This window comes from Crinia signifera, chromosome 19, assembly GCF_055691185.1.
Source record: "Crinia signifera chromosome 19, ASM5569118v1, whole genome shotgun sequence".
Lineage (NCBI taxonomy): Eukaryota > Metazoa > Chordata > Amphibia > Anura > Myobatrachidae > Crinia > Crinia signifera.
Window position 1 is genome coordinate 3,222,436 of NC_139226.1, and position 18,559 is coordinate 3,240,994.

The 18,559-nt window shown below is 46.4% G+C and overlaps 1 protein-coding gene across 1 annotated transcript in view; it reads left to right on the forward strand.

Moving 5' to 3' along the window:
- Positions 1-18,559, forward strand: part of SH2D5 (SH2 domain containing 5) — a 63,610-nt gene that overhangs the window by 16,145 nt on the left and 28,906 nt on the right. The window contains exons 2-5 of the mRNA XM_083161805.1: positions 5,358-5,438; positions 5,517-5,591; positions 7,070-7,207; positions 12,012-12,230. Coding sequence (XP_083017931.1) covers positions 5,358-5,438; positions 5,517-5,591; positions 7,070-7,207; positions 12,012-12,230 — 513 coding nt within the window. The remainder of the gene's footprint in view (positions 1-5,357; positions 5,439-5,516; positions 5,592-7,069; positions 7,208-12,011; positions 12,231-18,559) is intronic.

The following is an 18,559-nucleotide window of genomic DNA, read 5'->3' on the forward strand; positions in this document are numbered from 1 at the left end:
CGCCTCTACGTTACTGCCGCCTGTGTCCCCCGCAGCGTCCGCTGTCTCTGGGCTACTAGCAGCGCCCCCCAGTCACCTCGCAGCGTCCTCCACCCGCCACCAGGATGTCCCCGGCCCCCCTGCTCCCTCCACCTTGTAGCTCCCCGGGAGTTGCAAATGATACATCGCATGCGATGTATCATTTGCAAAACTTGGCACATCAGTGCCTAATCGTGTGTCCCCCTCCCGGGGAAATCAGGTCCGACTTGTCCTTAGGACAAGTCAGACTAATGTATGGGGGCCTTAACCCTTGGCAACAAGTTATTTCACTCCCCATAGCAACAGGGCCGGTGCTACCCACTCAGCAGCTCCTGCAAAGCAGGGAGGCGCCATGCTGAAAAGGCGCTGTCTCCCTCCCTGCTCTGCTAAAGCTGCCTCAGCCCCCGCTGTCACTGCCTCCTGCACGACACCCGCAGCGTCTGTCTGACAGCGGGCGTGCGGGAGTATAAAGAGCTGCTCCCTGCACCGCGCACACACTGTCCTCCTCCTGCGACCTGCCCCCTCTTCCTCACGGACACTTGCGCTGAGGCATGAAGCGCTGTCTGTGAATACCTGGATGACATGTCATGTCCGAATCCGCCCCTACCCATTGCTCCCTGCGTCTGTCAGCTGTCAAACAAATAACAAACAGGCAGCAGCGCCGGCTCCCCTTCCTTCCCTCATCTCAGTGTGCTGTGCCAGTGCCACTGCCAGTCCTCAACACTCTGCCCCCTCTATCTCCTCCCCTCTTCCTCCATCTCCTCCTTCTCTCCCCTCCTTTCCCCTCAGTCGGGAGAGGGGTGTAATCGTGTCCTCAGCGTCCTGCCTACGCAGATAGAAGAGGAGGGACTGCACAAGAGTTAAACAGCAAAAGAACAATGAGTCTTATATTATACATGTTTATAACAATTTTTTTAATAATTGTAGATTTTTTAATATTAATTTAGACACTTTTTAACCCCTTCCCGACACATGACGTATATATACGTCATGACTTTAAACTGTCACCGTGTCTAGGGACGCGGTGACAGAGGGACGATGTCTGCTGTCCCTGACAGCAGACATGTCCCAGCATGCCCAGGGGGGGCGGCGATGCCTCCCCCCCCCGTCGGCGATCGCTGCGTTTGGCTGTTCAATGTGAACAACCAATCGCAGCGTTTTCCTGTGTTACCGGCGAATCAGACGCGAATCTGACGCTCGGTAACACAGGGATCAATCACCGCCGGGTGTGAGGGGGCGTGAGGGGGTCACCGGTGATGACCACACCTCACCCCACCTGCCCCCAAGGCTGTGATTGGTCCGTCGGACCGACGGACCAATCACAGCCATGGCGCGTGATTTAAACTAACGGTGACTGCGCTGCAGACGCAACTCCGGTCTGGAATTGCGTGCAGAGCGGTCACCGACCAATCTGTTATGATATACATACCTGATCCTTGCCTGATACTTACCTGATCACCGCTGGTAGCGTGCTGCCAGCAGCTGGATGCTTCCTGGATCTTGTCACTTCCTGTGTGCTGCTGCTGCAGTGTCATAGAGTGACAGATAGTGAGAGATAGTGACAGATAGTGAGAGATAGTGAGAGATAGTGAGAGATAGTGACAGAGAGTGCTATATTTTGTGTCTGCTGCCCCCCCCCCCCCCTTTTGTGCTGATCAGTATATCTGTGCTGATCAGCAACTTTTTGGGGGTGCAGGTTTTTTTTTTTTAATATATATATACCTGTCAGTTGCACCAAAGGTTGTGCTGCCTGTGCAACTGACTGCTGCCCCCCCTGCTGCCCCCCCTTTTGTGCTGATCAGTATAAATTAACTGATCAGCAACTTTTTGGGGGTGCACCCACCATTCATTCCACCAGAATCTGAGCTGCAAAATCCAAAAATCACTCCTTCCCTTCTGAGTCCTGCCATGCACCCAACTGGTATTTTTTGGTCACATATGAGGCATTGCCATACTTGGGAGAAATTGGGGCACAGATTTTGGGGTGCTTTTTCTCCTTCATACCTTGTGAAAATTAAAAATTTTGAGCCAGAACTGCATTTGTGTGTAAAAAATGTAATTTTTCATTTGCACAGCCCAGTTGTATCAAAATTGGTGAAACCCCTGGGGGTTTGAAATGTACACTATACCCCTATTTGAATTCCCTGAGGGATGTAGTTTGCAAAATGGGGTCACTTGTGGGGGGGTTCCACTGTATTGGTGCTTCGGGGGTCTTGCTAATGCGACATAGCACCCACCAACATTCCACCAGAATCTGTGCTGCAAACCCCAAATATCACTCCTTCCCTTCTGAGTCCTGCCATTTTTTGGTCACACATGAGGCATTGCCGTACTCGGAAGAAATTGGGGCACAGATTTTGGGGTGCTTTTTCTCCTTCATACCTTGTGAAAATGAAAAATTTTGAGCCAGAACTGCATTTTTGTGTAAAAAATTTAATTTTTCATTTGCACAGCCCAGTTGTATCAAAATTGGTGAAACCCCTGGGGGTTTGAAATGTACACTATACCCCTAGTTGAATTCCCTGAGGGGTGTAGTTTGCAAAATGGGGTCACTTGTGGGGGGGTTCCACTGTATTGGTGCTTCGGGGGTCTTGCTAATGCGACATAGCACCCACCAACATTCCACCAGAATCTGAGCTGCAAAATCCAAAAATCACTCCTTCGCTTCTGAGTCCTGCCATGCACCCAAATGGTATTTTTTGGTCACATGTGAGGCATTGCCGTACTCGGGAGAAATTGGGGCACAGATTTTGGGGTGCTTTGTCTCCTTCATTCCTTGTGAAAATGAAAAATTTGGAGCCAGAACTGCATTTTTGTGTAAAAAATTTAGTTTTTCATTTTCACTGCCCAGTTGTACCACAATTGGTGAAACCCCTGGGGGTTTGAAATGTACACTATACCCCTAGATGAATTCCCTGATGGGTTTAGTTTGCAAAATGGGGTCACTTGTGGGGGGGTTCCTAACTTTTAGCATCTTATGGTGCCTAGAAACCTACATGGTGCCTAAAAAATAATCTCATAAAAAGGAGGCTCCAAAATCAAGTAGGTGCTCCTTCTATTATGAAGCCTATGGTTTGGTCAACGTGCACACTAGGGCCACATAAAGGATATTTATGAAAACAAAAGAATTGGGGGAATCAATTTTTAGTCACATTTCTCTAGTAAAATCTACTGTGTTCCTTAGAAAAATGTATTAAAATTGCAAATCTGCAAAAAAAATGAAATTTTGAAATTCCACCTACACTTTGTTTTAATTCCTGTGAAACACCTAAAGGGTTAACAAACTTCCAAAATGTTGTTTTGAATACTGTGAGGGGTGCAGTTTTTGAAATGGCATCATTTATGGGGGTGTCTCACATACAAGTCCCTCAAAGTCACATCAGAACTGAACTCGTCCCTAAAAAAAATCAGTGTTTGAAATTTTCTTGAAAATTTGAGAATTTGCTATTCATATTTTAAGCCTCCTAGTGTCCCAAAAAATTAAAAGGAGGCTGAAATAATGATGGCAACATAAAGTAGACATATGGTCTTTGTTAGTTATTAACTATTTTGAGTGGTATGATTATTTGTTTCACAAGCAGAAAATTTAACATTTTGAAAATTGCTAAATTTTCCATTTTTTACGACATTTTGGTATTTTTCACAAAAAAACACAGACTGTGTCGACCCAAATTTACCACTAACTTGAAGTACAATGTGTCACGAGAAAACAATCTCAAAATCACTGGGATAAGTAAAAGCAAAAAAAGTTATCCCCACTTAAGTGATACATGTCAGATTTGAAAAAAAGGGCTCTGTCAGGAAGGCAAAAAAAGGCTGCGGCGGGAAGGGGTTAAATAATGGGCTGGGTTATGTGCCTAAAGGTGGCCATACACGCTGCAATAGCAGCATGCGATGCGATGTGCGCTCCATCGGGCATCGCACAGTACAGAGAACTGCACATACTTTTTGTACTGCTTTCGGATCGCATCGCACACACATTGCATGCATGCCGTGCGATGCAATCTAGCCCATAACATATGCGATTCTCGCAGCGTGTATTTAGTGCCTGCAACATTTTGTGGACACAGCACTGAGATGGTGTATGCATACATGTACCTGCACCCGAGATCCTCCATAGGATCGCATGTTGCATACGCTCCCACAATCGGGCTGCAGCTTGTTGCAATGGCGATGTGAAAGGGCGCAAAATGTATGGTTTGCAGGAGGGCGCCGGACACTCTAGCACCAGCCCTGCATAGCAACAATCATTTAACTTTCCTGTGGCAACGAGTATGTAATCTCCCATAGCAACGAGCATTTAACTCTCCCGTGGCATCAAGCATAAAGCCCCTGGCATTGAGCTTATAGGTAAGTGGCACTAATATGTAATAGCCATTTGGTGTGTGGTATAATATGTAATGGACATTACAGTGTATGGCACAATGTGTCATGGGCATTACTGTGTGTGGCATAATGTCTAATAGGCATCATGGTTTGGCATAATGTGCAATAGGCATCACCGTGTGTGGCATAATGTGTAATGGGCATCATGGTGTGTGGCACAATGTGTAAGGGGCATAACAGTGTAAAAAATCAAGAATAGAATTGAAGCCAAGGTAAAAAAAAAATAAAGTATAAGGCGGGTCAATGGATGGGCTGTGGATGGGTTAAGGGGCGGGCCACTGTCCAAGAACAGGTATGTGGGGATTCGGCATGAAAAGCCGGCGGTCGGGATCCCGGCGTTCAAAATCCCGACGCCGGAATCCCGAACGCCGAAATCTCGACAAGGAGGGGGGGACGTGGATCGCCCCCCCTTGTCGGGATTTCGGCGTTCAGGGTTCCGGCGTCAGGATTTTAAACGCCGGGATCCCGACCGCCGGGATTTAAACTGCATCCCGTATGTGGTAACCCTAGCTGAGGGGTCTCTGTACTTAGCCACGTACAGTACCAGCTAACATACCTCTCATCATATTGGCCTCTGAGGTAGGGATCTGTGTGCGGTGCTGTCACGCTGGAAGAGGGCATGGTCTCATTTAAAGGGGTGTGTCTTAGCTGGAAATGCTCCCACAAGCCACGCCTCCCGCTTTACCTGCTGTGGGGGCATGTTCAGCACTCTGTGTGTATGAGGGACTAGAATCTGCCCCCACCACTGCGGGACACTGCTGGCCCCATTGTGATGTGGGACAGTCCCATGAACAATACTGATTAGGGATAATAACAGGACAGGGGATGCATTGGAGAGGATTAGGTGTGAGGGGGTACAGAGATTGGGGTACTGGGCTTATTGTATCTGGATGAATGATGTGTGATACATGCCCCCCACAAGCTGACACCCCTCTTCTGCCTCCTTATGTCAGTACGTTGGCTCGTTCGCAGTGAAGGAAACAGACTACCGGAGGAGAATGTGGATTATAGAGGAGCAGATGCGCTATCTGAGGGTCAGTAATGTTACCCTAATGTCCACCCCCCAATATTACCTCCGACAGTATTCTTCATTCAGCCGTGTTACCCTACAGGACCAGGCCCGGCGGAGAGCAGTGCTCCTAAAATTCTGCCTCCAGGGAGTAAAGATGTATGATGCAGATGGAGAGGTATGATCCTGATTCTCCAAATGTGTATATTTGCCCGCCATCTATGTGCGCATCCCCCCGTATACAGAGCTGAACGCGTCCTGCGCTGTGCCCGCATCCTCCCGTATACAGAGCTGAACACGTCCTGCGCTGCACCCGCCATCTATGTGCACATCCCCCCCCCCCCGTATACAGAGCTGAACGCGTCCTGCACTCGCCTGTCTCTGGGTACACTGGATCACACAGCACTCGCCTGTCTCTGGGTACACTGGATCACACAGCACTCGCCTGTCTCTGGGTACACTGGATCACACAGAACTCGCCTGTCTCTGGGTACACTGGATCACACAGCACTCGCCTGTCTCTGGGTACACTGGATCACACAGCACTCGCCTGTCTCTAGGTACACAGGATCACACAGCACTCGCCTGTCTCTGGGTACACAGGATGACACAGCACTCGCCTGTCTCTGGGTACACTGGATCACACAGCACTCGCCTGTCTCTGGGTACACAGGATCACACAGCACTCGCTTGTCTCTGGGTACACAGGATCACACAGCACTCGACTGTCTCTGGGTACACAGGATCACACAGCGCCCGTCTGTCTCTGGGTACACTGGATCACAGCACTCGCCTGTCTCTGGGTACACAGGATCACACAGCGCCCGTCTGTCTCTGGGTACACAGGATCACACAGTGCCCGTCTGTCTCTGGGTACACAGGATCACACGGCGCCCGTCTGTCTCTGGATACACAGGATCACACGGCGCTCGTCTGTCTCTGGGTACACTGGATCACAGCACTCGCCTGTCTCTGGGTACACTGGATCACACAGCACTCGCCTGTCTCTGGGTACACTGGATCACACAGCACTCGCCTGTCTCTGGATACACAGGATCACACGGCGCTCGTCTGTCTCTGGGTACACTGGATCACAGCACTCGCCTGTCTCTGGGTACACAGGATCACACGGCGCCCGTCTGTCTCTGGGTACACAGGATCACACAGTGCCCGTCTGTCTCTGGGTACACAGGATCACACGGCGCCCGTCTGTCTCTGGATACACAGGATCACACGGCGCTCGTCTGTCTCTGGGTACACTGGATCACAGCACTCGCCTGTCTCTGGGTACACTGGATCACACAGCACTCGCCTGTCTCTGGGTACACTAGATCACACAGCACTCGCCTGTCTCTGGATACACAGGATCACACGGCGCTCGTCTGTCTCTGGGTACACTGGATCACAGCACTCGCCTGTCTCTGGGTACACAGGATCACACGGCGCCCGTCTGTCTCTGGGTACACTGGATCACACAGCACTCGCCAGTCTCTGGGTACACAGGATCACACGGCGCCCGTCTGTCTCTGGGTACACAGGATCACACAGCACTCGCCTGTCTCTGGGTACACAGGATCACACGGCGCCCGTCTGTCTCTGGATACACAGGATCACACTGTATTGTAATGATGGTTTATGTATTTCCCATACTTCCAGACACTGTTAATGGCTCATGCTCTGAGACGCATCCAGTATACCACGTGCAGGCCGGGGGACCACCAGTTTGCCTTCGTGTCCCGAAACCCACATAGACCTGCCAATCAACTGTTCTGCCACCTCTTTGTGGGCAGTGAGGTACGTTGGCAGCTCTGGACGCAAATGTGCCATGCTCTATACTGTCCTTACTATAAAGACAGCTATTTATTTATTAATGGTTTCTTATATAGCGCACACATATTCCACAGTGCTGTACGGAGACTTATTACCAGTTATTATATAGCGCACACATATTCCGCAGCGCTGTACGGAGACTTATTACCAGTTATTATATAGCGCACACATATTCCCCAGCACTGTACATAGACTATTATTACCAGTTATTATATAGCGCACACATATTCCACAGCGCTGTACAGAGAATATTATTACCAGTTATTATATAGCGCACACATATTCCTCAGCGCTGTACAGAGAATATTATTACCAGATATTATATAGCGCACACATATTCCGCAGCACTGTACAGAGATTATTATTACCAGTTATTTATATAGCGCACACATATTCCCCAGCACTGTACAGAGACTATTATTACCAGATATTATATAGCGCACACATATTCCGCAGCACTGTACAGAGATTATTATTACCAGTTATTATATAGCGCACACATATTCCACAGCGCTGTACAGAGATTATTATTACCAGTTATTATATAGCGCACACATATTCCACAGCACTGTACAGAGACTATTATTACCAGTTATTATATAGCGCACACATATTCCGCAGCGCTGTACAGAGAATATTATTACCAGTTATTATATAGCGCACACATATTCCCCAGCACTGTACAGAGACTATTATTACCAGTTATTATATAGCGCACACATATTCCGCAGCGCTGTACAGAGACTATTATTACCAGTTATTATATAGCGCACACATATTCCGCAGCGCTGTACAGAGAATATTATTACCAGTTATTATATAGCGCACACATATTCCCCAGCACTGTACAGAGACTATTATTACCAGTTATTATATAGCGCACACATATTCCACAGCGCTGTACAGAGACTATTATTACCAGTTATTATATAGCGCACACATATTCCACAGCGCTGTACAGAGACTATTATTACCAGTTATTATATAGCGCACACATATTCCACAGCGCTGTACAGAGAATATTATTACCAGTTATTATATTGCGCACACATATTCCCCAGCACTGTACAGAGACTATTATTACCAGTTATTATATAGCGCACACATATTCCACAGCGCTGTACAGAGACTATTATTACCAGTTATTATATAGCGCACACATATTCCACAGCGCTGTACAGAGAATATTATTACCAGTTATTATATAGCGCACACATATTCCACAGCGCTGTACAGAGACTATTATTACCAGTTATTATATAGCGCACACATATTCCACAGCGCTGTACAGAGAATATTATTACCAGTTATTATATAGCGCACACATATTCCGCAGCGCTGTACAGAGAATATTATTACCAGTTATTATATAGCTCACACATATTCCGCAGCGCTGTACAGAGACTATTATTACCAGTTATTATATAGCGCACACATATTCCGCAGCGCTGTACAGAGAATATTATTACCAGTTATTATATAGCGCACACATATTCCGCAGCGCTGTACAGAGAATATTATTACCAGTTATTATATAGCGCACACATATTCCGCAGCGCTGTACAGAGACTATTATTACCAGTTATTATATAGTGCACACATATTCCACAGCGCTGTACAGAGACTATTATTACCAGTTATTATATAGCGCACACATATTCCACAGCGCTGTACAGAGAATATTATTACCAGTTATTATATAGCGCACACATATTCCACAGCGCTGTACAGAGAATATTATTACCAGTTATTTATATAGCGCACACATATACCACAGCGCTGTACAGAGAATATTACTACCAGTTATTATATAGCGCACACATATTCCGCAGCACTGTACAGAGACTATTATTACCAGTTATTATATAGCGCACACATATTCCGCAGCGCTGTACAGAGACTATTATTACCAGTTATTATATAGCGCACACATATTCCACAGCGCTGTACAGAGACTATTATTACCAGTTATTACATAGCGCACACATATTCCGCAGCGCTGTACAGAGACTATTATTACCAGTTATTATATAGCGCACACATATTCCGCAGCGCTGTACAGAGAATATTATTACCAGTTATTATATAGCGCACACATATTCCACAGCGCTGTACAGAGAATATTATTACCAGTTATTATATAGCGCACACATATTCCACAGCGCTGTACAGAGAATATTATTACCAGTTATTTATATAGCGCACACATATTCCACAGCGCTGTACAGAGAATATTATTACCAGTTATTTATATAGCGCACACATATACCACAGCGCTGTACAGAGAATATTACTACCAGTTATTATATAGCGCACACATATTCCGCAGCGCTGTACAGAGACTATTATTACCAGTTATTATATAGCGCACACATATTCCGCAGCGCTGTACAGAGACTATTATTACCAGTTATTATATAGCGCACACATATTCCGCAGCGCTGTACAGAGACTATTATTACCAATTATTATATAGCGCACACATATTCCACAGCGCTGTACAGAGAATATTATTACCAGCTATTATATAGCGCACACATATTCCACAGCGCTGTACAGAGATTATTATTACCAGTTATTATATAGCACACACATATTCCGCAGCGCTGTACAGAGAATATTATTACCAGTTATTATATAGCGCACACATATTCCGCAGCGCTGTACAGAGAATATTATTACCAGTTATTATATAGCGCACAGATATTCTGCAGCGCTGTACAGAGACTATTTTTACCAGTTATTATATAGCGCACACATATTCCGCAGCGCTGTACAGAGACTATTATTACCAGTTATTATATAGCGCACACATATTCCGCAGCGCTGTACAGAGATTATTATTACCAGTTATTATATAGCGCACACATATTCCACAGCGCTGTACAGAGACTATTATTACCAGTTATTATATAGCGCACACATATTCCGCAGCGCTGTACAGAGATTATTATTACCAGTTATTATATAGCGCACACATATTCCGCAGCGCTGTACAGAGATTACTATTACCAGTTATTATATAGCGCACACATATTCCACAGCGCTGTACAGAGACTATTATTACCAGTTATTATATAGCGCACACATATTCCGCAGCGCTGTACAGAGATTATTATTACCAGTTATTATATAGCGCACACATATTCCGCAGCGTTGTACAGAGAATATTATTACCTGTTATTTATATAGCGCACACATATTCCGCAGCGCTGTACAGAGAATATTATTACCAGTTATTATATAGCGCACACATATTCCACAGCGCTGTACAGAGACTATTATTACCAGTTATTATATAGCGCACACATATTCCGCAGCGCTGTACAGAGATTATTATTACCAGTTATTATATAGCGCACACATATTCCGCAGCGCTGTACAGAGATTACTATTACCAGTTATTATATAGCGCACACATATTCCACAGCGCTGTACAGAGACTATTATTACCAGTTATTATATAGCGCACACATATTCCGCAGCGCTGTACAGAGATTATTATTACCAGTTATTATATAGCACACACATATTCCGCAGCGCTGTACAGAGAATATTATTACCAGTTATTATATAGCGCACACATATTCCGCAGCGCTGTACAGAGAATATTATTACCAGTTATTATATAGCGCACAGATATTCTGCAGCGCTGTACAGAGACTATTTTTACCAGTTATTATATAGCGCACACATATTCCGCAGCGCTGTACAGAGACTATTATTACCAGTTATTATATAGCGCACACATATTCCGCAGCGCTGTACAGAGATTATTATTACCAGTTATTATATAGCGCACACATATTCCACAGCGCTGTACAGAGACTATTATTACCAGTTATTATATAGCGCACACATATTCCGCAGCGCTGTACAGAGATTATTATTACCAGTTATTATATAGCGCACACATATTCCGCAGCGCTGTACAGAGATTACTATTACCAGTTATTATATAGCGCACACATATTCCACAGCGCTGTACAGAGACTATTATTACCAGTTATTATATAGCGCACACATATTCCGCAGCGCTGTACAGAGATTATTATTACCAGTTATTATATAGCGCACACATATTCCGCAGCGTTGTACAGAGAATATTATTACCTGTTATTTATATAGCGCACACATATTCCGCAGCGCTGTACAGAGAATATTATTACCAGTTATTATATAGCGCACACATATTCCACAGTGCTGTACAGAGACTATTATTACCAGTTATTATATAGCGCACACATATTCTGCAGCGCTGTACAGAGATTATTATTACCAGTTATTATATAGCGCACACATATTCTGCAGCGCTGTACAGAGATTATTACTACCAGTTATTATATAGCGCACACATATTCCACAGCGCTGTACAGAGAATATTATTACCAGTTATTATATAGCGCACACATATTCCACAGTGCTGTACAGAGACTATTATTACCAGTTATTATATAGCGCACACATATTCCGCAGCGCTGTACAGAGAATATTATTACCAGTTATTATATAGCGCACACATATTCCGCAGCGCTGTACAGAGACTATTATTACCAGGTCTTATATAGCGCACACATATTCCGCAGCGCTGTACAGAGAATATTACCAGGTATTTATATAGCGCACACATATTCCGCAGCGCTGTACACGTATATTATTACCAGTTATTACCAGGAGGCTGGCACAGGGGACTGGTGCAGGGGTAGTATACCTGCACACGCTCATGCCACCTGCAGGCGTTACATAGTCACCTGTCTCCATCTCGTAGGCTCAGTGCTTGAACCTGCTGCTGTGCCGCACCTTCCAGCTGCAGTACCTGATGACACACCCAGAGGCATCAGCGAGCCCAGCCGCCAAGGTGCAGGGATTATGTGCTGGGATTGTCAGGGCACCCCTGGATCCGCAGCAGGTGTCGCAGAACGTCAATGCCTTGGTGTCTTTCAGGCGGCTGCCGATGGTGGGGGATGTGCAGTGCGCCAAAGACCAGGTGAGCAGTGATCCCGGACTGGTGTAATTGTGTTATATTTTTAGACTAGAGAAAAGATAACTCTGTTTTTAGGGGCACTATCTTATACTGTTAAAATATTTTCATTTTATTTAAATCAATTAGTCTAAAAATATGGTTACCCATAACTCTAGGGAGCACCACCAACTAATATATGTTTGATATTTGTATCATTATGTACATAAAAGTTGGTTCACAAATTTAAACTAATAATTGTTCAGGTCAGTGCAAGCCACAGTCCTTTTTCCCTACAAGTAATTGTGTTATACTCAGATTAAGGGGAAAATTTACTAAGATGATTTAGGAGAAAAAAAATGTATTTTCCTACGAAAATACGATTTTTTTGGCATTTACTATGCCAAAAATACAAATATTTGTATTCATATTGATGGGACATTCGTATTTGTATTTACAAATACGAATGTCTACACCATCGATAGAATATGACAGGAATCACCATATTGAAAATACGGCTGCTAATTAGTGTAAAACTGCCACGAATATACGGCAGAAAAATACACTTTATTTTCCTGTCGTATTTGGCTTTAGCCTGCACGGATCAGTCAGATCCGTGCAGGCTGCAGTGTAAAAAAAAATATAAAAATAAATAAATGAAAAAAATCAGTGTGGGGTCCCCCCCACAGCCGTAACCAGCACCAGGCTCCAGGTCCGGGGCTGGTTCCCAAAATACAGGGGACAAAATTACTAGAGGTCCCCCGTATTTTAAGAACCAGCTCCAGGCCAAACCAATAGAATAGAGTGGTCACCAAAAATGGCGCTTATAACAGTACAGTGGATATTATCTGGACCCAAATGAAGGAAATGTTATAACCAGAAGACAAGGTTTATTTAGACATTTAAAACATGACATAAAACAATTTACACATGAAAACAGAATTTTTCATAAAGTGCAAATGCAATAAGGCTGTTACAATATTATAAAATGCATACAACCATGAAAGTGACGGGGGCAATCAAGGCTCTGTCTCACCATTCAAAGGTGGTGCGGTGGGCTGTGGTGCTAAAAGATGGTAAGTCCCGGGTTTAGCATATGGGTGTGCACCACCGCACAGGCTTAGATGGAGACCAGGGTGTTACTGTAACACGCCAACGGCAGGGGTGTATGTTTTACCTTGAGTTGCTGGATACTCGTGGTTCCGCACCGATCCTTCTCCTCGTCGGCTGCAGGGACCGCGCCGCCCTAAGAACTCAAGCAAGGCGTTCAGCAGGTACAACTGTTTGCGTTTTATTTAATGCAGATCTAACATCCAAGTTTAGCGTGTACCAAATTTGGGACGGTACTGTAACGACTTGTTTAACTAATAACATTTCATAGCCGCCTAGCAGATTAATACTCCAATAATGTCGATAGACTCTAGAAACCAGTACGTACATTTACAGGGTGTTCACCATTACAGGTGACAGACAAATTCTAACATATCGCATGACATCCAACCAGACATATTTAATGTAGCACAGAGGGAATATCAGAAAAGGTTTCCTGATGAGTAAGGGTAATCGGTACTCTTTACCTAGCACGGTGCCCATCGCGGCCATCGCATGCACTAAAAACCGGATGCGACACGATGGCCGCGATTTCCCATAGGGAACAATGTTAAAAGTGTCAATGGACGCAATTTTAGTGTTCAATGCCTCAATGCCCGCGATTTTTCCATAGGAAACAATGTTAAATGGGCCACAGAGCCCAAATAGTCCCCCTGAAGTCTGAAATGGCCCCCACAATTGTTAACGCCACCCCACGATCAACGTGAACCCGAAGCGTGGCGAGCGGCGGCGGTACGCGTCCTCCAACCTTTTCATACCCCCACTATCCACGTCGGCGTGGAGTTGAGAATAGAATAGTGTGGCGAGCGCAGCGAGCCACCGAGCCCGAAGCGTGGCGAGCGCAGCGGCGGCCAATAGAAATCATTCTGAGAAGAGGTGCAGAAGATGAAGGATCTCTGCGTGTCTCCTCAGTCCGATGCAGAGAGTGCGGGAAGCGCCGACATGCTGAAGAATACCTGGACTACGGCGGATCAAGAGAAGAGATCTTCGCCAGAGGACCAGGTGAGTAGGATTTCCTTCCACAGCTCCACCATGTATTACTTCAGACCCCGGACACCGACATGGACCTGGAGGACTACACGGACCACCGACATGGACCTGGAGGATGACACGGATACCGACACAGGACCAGGACACCAGGACCGAGGGCTACAAGATAGGTAAGTATCAGTATGTATGGGCTTTGGATGAATTAAAGTTTTATTTTCATTGTGTCAGTGTGTATTTATTGTACTATTTTTATTACTGTGGAACTACAAGTGCCAGCGGGCCCTTTAATGCCCCGCAGGCTGGGACTTGTGGTTCTCCAAGTCCCAGCTTGCGGGGGAGGCTTGCTGGGACTCATAGTTCCACGGAATAAGACAATAGTTTTAAATCTTTTTTTTTTACACCATTTTATCAGCCTGGTGCCCACCGCACAGGGCCACCGGGGACAGCACCAGGCTTCAGCCTGGTCAGGTAAGTCCTGGAGGGGGGGACCCCTTTATTGGGGGGGTCCCCACTCCCCCAGGGCCCCTGCCAGGCTGACTGGTCAGTAGTGATGAATGCTTTGGCCGGGGGGACTTGTGTAAAAAGTCTCCCCCCGGCTGTGACATTACCCTACTGGCTGGTTTGGCCTGGGGCTGGTTCTTAAAATACGGGGGACCCCAAGTCATTTTGTCCCCCGTATTTTGGGAACCAGCCCCGGACCTGGAGCCTGGGGCTGGTTGTTTGTCGGGTTCCCTGATTTTTTTAAAATTTATTTATTTTTATTTCTATTTTTTTTTTTTCACCTTGCAGCCTGCCTGTAGGAATTCGTATTAGCGGCCATTAATACGAATTTATACACCATCGGAGGGTTACAAAGCAGTCGTATATGACTGCTTTGTAAATCCCCCTCCGGAACACGACTTTGCATACGAGGTATGCAGTCGTATTCTTATTCGTATTCTTAGTAAATTTCCTCCTAAATCTCTGCAAGGGGATGGGAAACGCTAACCTGGGTTCCACATGCTCAGGTGTCAACACTGACACAAAGAAAAACCTGGAATAATTATGTCAACTTTTTCATGTGCCGACATTTTAGGTGTTGCATTTTTGCATGTTTCAACTTTTTGTCAAAGTTGACCTTTTGAGTGTTGAACTTTTGGTGTTGACCTAGGCACGGCACGCTTTACCACAGCCGCTGGGAGTCCGCCTGTCAATCGCTGCGCTGCTTAGCAATGTATAGCGTCTGACAGGGAGGCATGGAGTTCCAGAGGTGAGGAGCAGCACAGGGAAGGTCTTGGAGGCAGGAGTGGGAGAAGCTCCCAAACTCCGCCCAGAAGCCCTGTCTGCCCCATTTCTTCTACCACGCATATCAAGAGCAACTGCGCCTTTGCTGCATATGTCACTAGAAAGATTGTAGCCCTGATGTAAGGAATTCATGCAGGTGTAACCCTTATGTTCAGGTGATGAAAATGATGACACAGTGGATGTGTAAAAAGACTATTGTATTGTAACTACACCACAATACTGCTGTGCTCACAAACCAGAATTAGTGCAAGGACCAGTGTGCATGTGCCGTATGCTGCTGGCAGAGTGATGTGTCCACTGGTGCTGAGAAAACGCTGGGTCACACAGAGGGGAGTGGTGGGGGTAGGGGTGGTGGGGAAACTCGGGACCCGTCCCCCTACAAAATCCGCTCTTTACTGACTAACCGCATCCTTGAAAAAGGCCCGACCGTGGCCGAAACGCGTTGGTCACTGCTTCACACACAGCCACCATAGACACCTAAGTCTCCTCCTGGAGAAAGGAGTAGAGCGCACACAGCTCCGGCAGCACCCGGACTCCGGGTACACGCCTACAAGCTGAACCCGGAAGTGACTGGAGCCGCTGTAGGAGCAGTGTGGGCCAGCGGCCGGCTGCACTTACACTGTGCGGACACCGGTGAAGACACCAGACTCGCGGCGAGGGTCTCCGTGAGACACCACAGCAGGACAGGTATCGGGTAAGTGTTGGATGCACCACCGGGTAGGTTAAGGACGCCAGCCCCCGGTGACATTTACACACTTGCCTTGACCACTGTGAGTTTGAAGAAACTCAGGGAGCCCAAGGTGTGCTCCCACCACCAGTGCTGTGCCTAAACGTGCATAGGGGTCGTGTGATCAAATGGACCCTCTCCCAAAGGAGAAGGGCCCCGTTTTTTCCCCTAACCCCTCTCAGTCATAAGGCCGAAGAGGGGAAAATAGGGATCGGTGGGTCCTCTTTGCCGGAGTTCAGAGAGACCCGCTTTCCTCAACCCCTGGAAGGGTCAGGACAGTGGGTCCTCCGCACCTGAAGGTTTGGAGAGACCCGCATTAGGCTTCCCTCTGCCTTGCGGCTTGGGGTCGCCCTCGAGGGGACTGAAGCTCTCCCCAAAAGGATGAGAGCTTCGGCACATTGGGGAATGGTAGGCCCATAAGGGTCAACCACACAACCCAACAAAACAGTGACACTACAGAAATGTGAAAAGTGCACGAACGTGAGAAGAAGAGAAATAAATAATAAAGAGACCCCTAGTCAGAAGGCCGGGGTGGGGGTGTGAAAAATTGTCCTACCTTGACCACTGTGACTGTCCCTGAGAGTTGAAGCCCGTCCCCCCACTCTGTGCATTGCCCAACCACAGAGTTTCCCCACCACCCCTACCCCCACCACTCCTCTCTGTGTGACCCAGCGTTTGCTCAGCACCAGTGTACACATCACTCTGCCAGCAGCATACGGCACATGACACTGGTCCTTGCACTAATTCTGGTTTGTGAGCACAGCAGTATTGTGGTGTAGTCACGATAAAATAGTATTTTTACACATTTTATTTATTTATTTACAGAGTCTTATATAGCGCAGCAGATTCCGTTACAGCGTCTTATATAGCGCAGCAGATTCCGTTACAGCGTCTTATATAGCGCAGCAGATTCCGTTACAGCGTCTTATATAGCGCAGCAGATTCCGTTACAGCGTCTTATATAGCGCAGCAGATTCCGTTACAGCGTCTTATATAGCGCAGCAGATTCCGTTACAGCGTCTTTTATAGCGAAGCAGATTCCGTCACAGTGTCTTATATAGAGCAGCAGATTCCGTTACAGCGTCTTATATAGCGCAGCAGATTCCGTTACAGCGTCTTATATAGCGCAGCAGGTTCCGTTACAGCGTCTTATATAGCGCAGCAGGTTCCGTTACAGTGTCTTATATAGTGCAGCAGATTCCGTTCCAGTGTCTTATATAGCGCAGAACATTCCGTTACAGTGTCTTATATTGTGCAGCAGATTCCGTTACAGTGTCTTATATAGCGCAGCATATTCCGTTACAGGTTCTTATATAGCGCAGCAGATTCCATCACAGTGTCTTATATAGCGCAGCAGATTCCGTTACAGCGTCTTATATAGCGCAGCAGATTCTGTTACAGGTTCTTATATAGCGCAGCAGATTCCGTCACAGTGTCTTATATAGCGCAGCAGATTCCGTTACAGTGTCTTCTATAGCGCAGCAGATTCCGTTACAGCGTCTTATATAGCGCAGCAGATTCCGTTACAGCGTCTTATATAGCGCAGCAGATTCTGTTACAGCGTCTTATATAGCGCAGCAGATTCTGTTACAGTGTCTTATATAGCGCAGCAGATTCCGTTACAGCGTCTTATATAGCGCAGCAGATTCCGTTACAGCGTCTGGTACTTCTTTACTTTCACGGCGCCACGCGTACTTCCGGGTTACGCTCGCCACAAACTAAGTAAAATAAACGAAGTTAACGCCATGCCAACATGGATAGTTCATACCTCCACTATCCATGTTGGCATGGAGTTGATTTTAATTAGCGTGGCGAGCTTAGCGAGCCACCGAGCCCGCAGCGTGGGCGAGCGAAGCGAGCCCCGCAAGGGGACTCTGACGCGTGGCGCCATGATGGCGCCGTGAAAGTAAAGAAGTACCCAGCGTCTTATATAGTGCAGCAGATTCCGTTACAGCGTCTTATATAGCGCAGCAGATTCCGTTACAGCGTCTTATATAGCGCAGCAGATTCCGTTACAGCGTCTTATATAGCGCGGCAGATTCCGTTACAGTGTCTTATATAGTGCAGCAGATTCCGTTACTGCGTCTTATATAGCGCAGCAGATTCCGTTACAGTGTCTTATATAGCGCAGCAGATTCCGTTACAGCGTCTTATATAGCGCAGCAGATTCCGTTACAGTGTCTTATATAGCGCAGCAGATTCCGTTACAGCATCTTATATAGCACAGCAGATTCCGTTACAGCGT